The 5,217-nt window shown below is 48.6% G+C and overlaps 1 protein-coding gene across 1 annotated transcript; it reads left to right on the top strand.

Annotated features, from left to right (window-relative positions):
• Positions 1 to 1,954: 1,954 nt before the first annotated feature.
• Positions 1,955 to 3,299, top strand: rps16 (ribosomal protein S16). Its single transcript, XM_058076871.2, has 6 exons — positions 1,955 to 2,072; positions 2,163 to 2,214; positions 2,618 to 2,719; positions 2,830 to 2,926; positions 2,998 to 3,045; positions 3,116 to 3,299. The coding sequence occupies exons 2-6, from the start codon at positions 2,167 to 2,169 to the stop codon at positions 3,259 to 3,261; spliced, it is 441 nt and encodes a 146-aa protein (XP_057932854.1). The 5' UTR covers positions 1,955 to 2,072; positions 2,163 to 2,166; the 3' UTR covers positions 3,262 to 3,299.
• The last annotated feature ends 1,918 nt before the right edge of the window (positions 3,300 to 5,217 follow it).

The raw sequence follows: 5,217 nt of genomic DNA, 5'->3' as shown, positions 1-5,217 counted from the left end.
CACACGCACACCCTTGCGCCACTTTCAGCCCTCCATTAGATACGTCATATTAGCCACAGTGGACCTTACTTAGTCCGCCATTTTATCGTTACACAATAAACAATGTTATTCCCGACGTGACCTTCCGATTCCCCACAGCCGGAAGCTGATATCTCTTCTGCCATGTTACACTCCTCTGCACGCTGGGTGCAAGCTAGCGGCTCCGCCTCCACCCACCCGCACAGAGAGACTGCAAGACAGACAACAGGGCTCACTCCGCTCATGCCGTTGTTCTATGGGACAAACGTGCTGAAAGCAATGCACAGAGTGACCCCTCTCCTGGCTAACACACATGGAAACATACTGATGATTATCATTTCCTCCGATTCATTTTTCATTCTGTCCCGTTTTAATGCCCGTGGAGGAGCGGGAATGTTTCAGGTCAGCCAGAATGATGCATTCAGGGATATAAAAGGTAAGACGCGCCGTGCTCTTGCACACTCAGGAGCTTCTCAGCTGCTCCTCTCGCTCGGCCTACTCCGCACTCGGGGACCCGACGCCCCCCCCGTTGCCACGGTGAACGGGCCTCTGTGTACCTCACAGTGCACGGAACCTTGGGCGCCTACTAAACCTGGGGGGGGGGGTTCAATTACCGGCAACACTTTTTCAAGCGCCGCACGGCCTATTATGGTCAAAGGAGACGCTATGGTGGGCTGGGAGAAGCGTCTCCTCCCCAGTAAATCTGGGAGCGTTGTCTCGTGCTCAGGGTGCTGTGACAGCCCGGGGTCGGGGGGTCGCACCTCCAGGTGATGTGTTTCCATAAGGCCCCGGCAGGCAAATGCACATATATGGCATGCTCTTTATTTACTAGCCGCCATTTTGTTTGACTGGGTAGCTTCTTTTATGCTAAAACGTTACCTCTCCACCCCCCCTCCTCCAAGGAAGTCTGGACACCTTGAGGTAAACTTGACAGTTAGCATATGTGCTTTTGTGGTCGGCCCCGCCAGGAAATAAGGGACAGTGACGCGGTTTCCTTTCCAGCCAGTGGAGGTTGATGTGGACGCTTATTGTCTTGGCTTGGGGTCTCCACGGGGGCACGGCTTGTCTCTGTACATCTATAGACGCATTGATGAGGTGGGGGGGGGACATGTAAAAGAAGCCAGGTGCCTCACAGTAAACAGCACTGAATGTCAGCCATACTGTAGGTAGGCACACACGTGCCTCGCTGTGCACACTTCTCCACAGCCTCATGCCCCACAAACGGCCTCCTCGCACCCCCCTCGGTGACGGCCAGTGGCAACGCAGCTAGGGTGCATCATTACGGAGTTGCACGCAGCACAGCGTGAGAGATGCTTTTGTTTTCTTTCAGCACAGCAAATGATTTCTCAGCAGCGCTCCCTTCTAACAAAGCCAGCGTGGGGTTGATGAGACAAATTCACCCCCAGCTGCTTGGGCAAGTCCAACTGCGTTTACTCCTACCACCACTAGATGGTACTGTTTCACTGGCTCAAAACCAATCCAGTTCTCCAATGACGTCACAGTCGGTACGGTCATAATAACTGCGATGTGTGGCATAACGATAGTACTACATTGACGTACACATTCATGTAAACAAGGTTCACCTTTTTTGATAAAAATGTTTTACTCACAACAATGTCGAAACATTTAAAAAATATATAAATATTTGTTTGTCTGTATCCTTGGCTGATAAAAAATAAGGTCATGAGTTTACAAAACAAGTTTATGCCAAAATATGCATGACTGGTTCTCCTGGAACTATTCTCTAAAAAATGTACATGGACTAGTTCTGAATAATTACAAATATAATCTTATTAACTACATTTTCATACATGCCAAACGTACTAAATTGTAAAATATGCCTTAGTAAAACTAGTTCTGATTTTCTAATGGGTTTACGTTATTTATGTTAGCCCTTGCCTTTACTATTTGTTTCTACAGTTAAAATGGAGGTACGGCAAACGCAGCCGTCGTAAAGTATGCCGCAAAGCAGTCAAAATGGTCGCGCAGCGTCTCCTGATGTTCTGCCTGTGAAACCCCGTCGGTCTCTCCGTACGGCAACCTAGCTGAATACGGTATGGTCTTCATCTCCATGCGTTGTTATGGCATAAGTAAAACATTATATATAAGTTACCAAACTGAATATTTTACGCTGTGTGTTTCAGAAACATGCCGCCAAAAGGTCCCCTGCAATCTGTCCAAGTCTTCGGGCGTAAAGTAAGTAGAATTGCTAAAATTACCGCACATGCGGCGGTGCTGCTAACCCTGTGGCCTGGGCACGCTAGCATGTCGAGCTAGCTTATACGGAGCTGTTTTCTATTTTTATTGACGTTATTTATGACTTATGCTTACACGTATGTACTTGTAAGATGCTGTTGTCATAATATATGTGGACATTGTGTCCGGAAACTGACGAATATGTAGGGTATTTGCTCAATGAGACACAAGCCGGCTACTCGGTATTTAAGTAAGCTAACGCAAACATGCTATCACGGTACAGCGGACGTGATTGGAGAGTTTATCACAGTCGGTGATTATTACAAAGTACACATTTTTATTTATTTTATGAGCTGGAGTCAATTAGTAGTTGCAAGATGCTGATGTAGTGCTTTCACTACAGAAAACCGCCACGGCAGTCGCCCATTGCAAGAGAGGCAATGGTCTGATTAAAGTCAATGGCAGACCCCTGGAGATGGTGGAGCCTGCTACCCTCCAGTACAAGGTGAGCGTATTGGACCAATGAATGCCGTACCTGGAATAGTTGGACACATGCATTTCCGGGTCAGCCTGTAATATCACCCATAACATGTCTGTGTTTTTTATGTCATGCAGCTGCTGGAGCCTGTGCTTCTGCTGGGCAAGGAGCGTTTTGCTGGAGTTGACATCAGAGTCAGAGTGAAGGGAGGCGGACATGTCGCACAGGTTTATGGTAAGCTCCCTTTTGAAGTCATCTACCTGCTACTCAAAATGTACAAATTCTTCTTTCTTTGCCTCTTCTAGCCATCCGTCAGGCCATCTCCAAGGCGCTGGTGGCGTACTATCAGAAGTGTAAGTGCAATGTTGTTGTCAGAGTGATTTATCATGAGTGAAAGTCATCATGGCGGACTCCTCTTTGCAGATGTGGACGAAGCCTCCAAGAAGGAAATCAAGGACATCCTGATCCAGTATGACAGGACCCTGCTGGTGGCCGACCCACGTCGCTGCGAGTCCAAGAAGTTCGGTGGACCCGGAGCCCGTGCCCGCTACCAGAAGTCCTACCGTTAATCGGCATGTACATTTTCAGAATAAAAAGGAGGAAAAGATGACTTTGTCCTGTTTTTATCACATTGTTGAACTTGTCAACATGTTGTGGTCCAGTGGGACCTCTGGGAAGTACCGTCTTTACATTTGTTTTGCCACAGCGGTTGAGTAGGATCCTGCGAGAAGTCGCAGTCAGTGTACACGGAGTTAAATACAGGAAGTGCTGTGTTCCTGGTTTCTAGACTGTTCTGACTATTTCTGCAGGTTAGAAAACCTGTATTTTGGGATAAGGGACTGGTCTGCTTTGATTGGATTAGGAAGTTAAGACTTGTACGAAGCTCCTAGGAAAGGTTGGCCATTATAAGACGTCAAGCAAAGTTTGCCAGTTCACAGTTTTGGAGAGATGATGGATTTGCGGGGACGTGTAGATGAATTGGTCATTCCAAAATACTTTTCCTTGCATTTTAGTTTACTACTTGGCCAGCAGGGGGAGACAAAGAACACAACCTAACTACTAACCTGCAACGTCAATAACATACCCTAGTCTACTTTCCAATAAACACATGGATCATGGGTGCATTATTGATCTTGTGCAGATGAAGGTCTCCATCATCATCCTGATGATTAGGGAGCTCTGAGCTGAAGCCCAGATGTTCTCAGCCTCTCCGCGGGCCGTCACCAGCAGCAGCAGTTCCCGCTTGCCGAGCTCCTGGCCCTGCAAGTAGGGGTTGACTGTTTACTGCCCTCCAATAATCAACACCGCAGGGAGGCCCCCCCTCCCCTGCTGCTACTGTTGTTTACTACTCTTTGCTCTAAGGGCCCGGCCTCCTCACATGGACGGCATGCATGGAAAGAATACTCCACCTGAGATGTGGCGTAACTCTGTAAATGTCAATACGGTGACAGGCATCACTGACTTGTTGCTCTTTATTAGCAAAGCATCATCATCACCTCCCAGCTGACCATGGGACACATGCACGCGTCTGCTGGAAGAAGTGCAGGATGTATTCCTTTACAGCCGCAGCACTCTTGGCGCCTGCCTTTCCTCTCTTAACACCTACACTCCCAAACACTGAGGTGCCAGGCCAGGATGCATTTGTGTTTACGTTTGGTACACACCCACAAGCAACTCACGTCATCAGAAACATTCCATAATTAGACCCCAAATAATCCAAAAGTCAAAAACCACACCAAGTCAGCCATCACTACATCTGCGACGCCAAATGCTGACGTGAATCGCTGCTCTTTTTGCAATTCATAACAGCCGACACTTTAAACAATAATAAATATCACAGCTTCTGGAAAGAGTCTGTCCACGGTCTCCTCAAGTCCTCATTGACCACCCGTGAGTCAGTGACTCAAGTCCTCACTGAACACCCGTGAGTCAGTGAAACTCGCAGTTTGAACGAGTGCATCGTTCAGCTTGTGATGCAACGACTCTGTAAAAAACACTTTGACTTGTTGACTTGTTGATGACTTGCACATCTCTCCTGCTCTTTGTGAGTGCAGGCCAGCAGGGACCAGGAGAGGAGCAAGTACCGATGTGTCAGTAGGAGAGAAGGAACACTTCGGACGGGTCAGTAGGGGAGGAGGAGCGCTACGGACGGGTCAGTTGAAGAGTAGGAACACTATGGACGGGTCAGTAGGACAGGAGGAATGCTTCGGACAGGTCAGTATGAGAGGAGGAACGCCATGGATGGGTCAGTTGGAAAGGAGGAACATTATGGACGGGTCAGTTGGAGAGGAGGAACGCTATGGACGGGTCAGTAAAGGAGGAGAAACGCAACGGACGGGTCAGTCGGGGAGGAGGAACGCTACGGATGGGTCAGTCGGGAAGGAGGAATGCTATGAATGGGTCAGTAAGCGAGGAGGAACGCTTCAGACGGGTCAGTAGGGGAGAAGGAACGCTATGGACGGGTCAGTAGGGGAGAAGGAACGCCATGGACGGGTCAGTAGGGGAGGAGGAACGCTACGGACGGG

The sequence above is a fragment of the Doryrhamphus excisus genome, linkage group LG2, assembly GCF_037039965.1.
Source record: "Doryrhamphus excisus strain RoL-2023G ecotype Guam linkage group LG2, RoL_Dexc_Guam_v1.1, whole genome shotgun sequence".
In the NCBI taxonomy this organism is placed as follows: Eukaryota; Metazoa; Chordata; class Actinopteri; order Syngnathiformes; family Syngnathidae; genus Doryrhamphus; species Doryrhamphus excisus.
The sequence above is the reverse complement of the archived record's forward strand: the minus strand, read 5'-3'. Positions and strand labels throughout refer to the sequence as shown.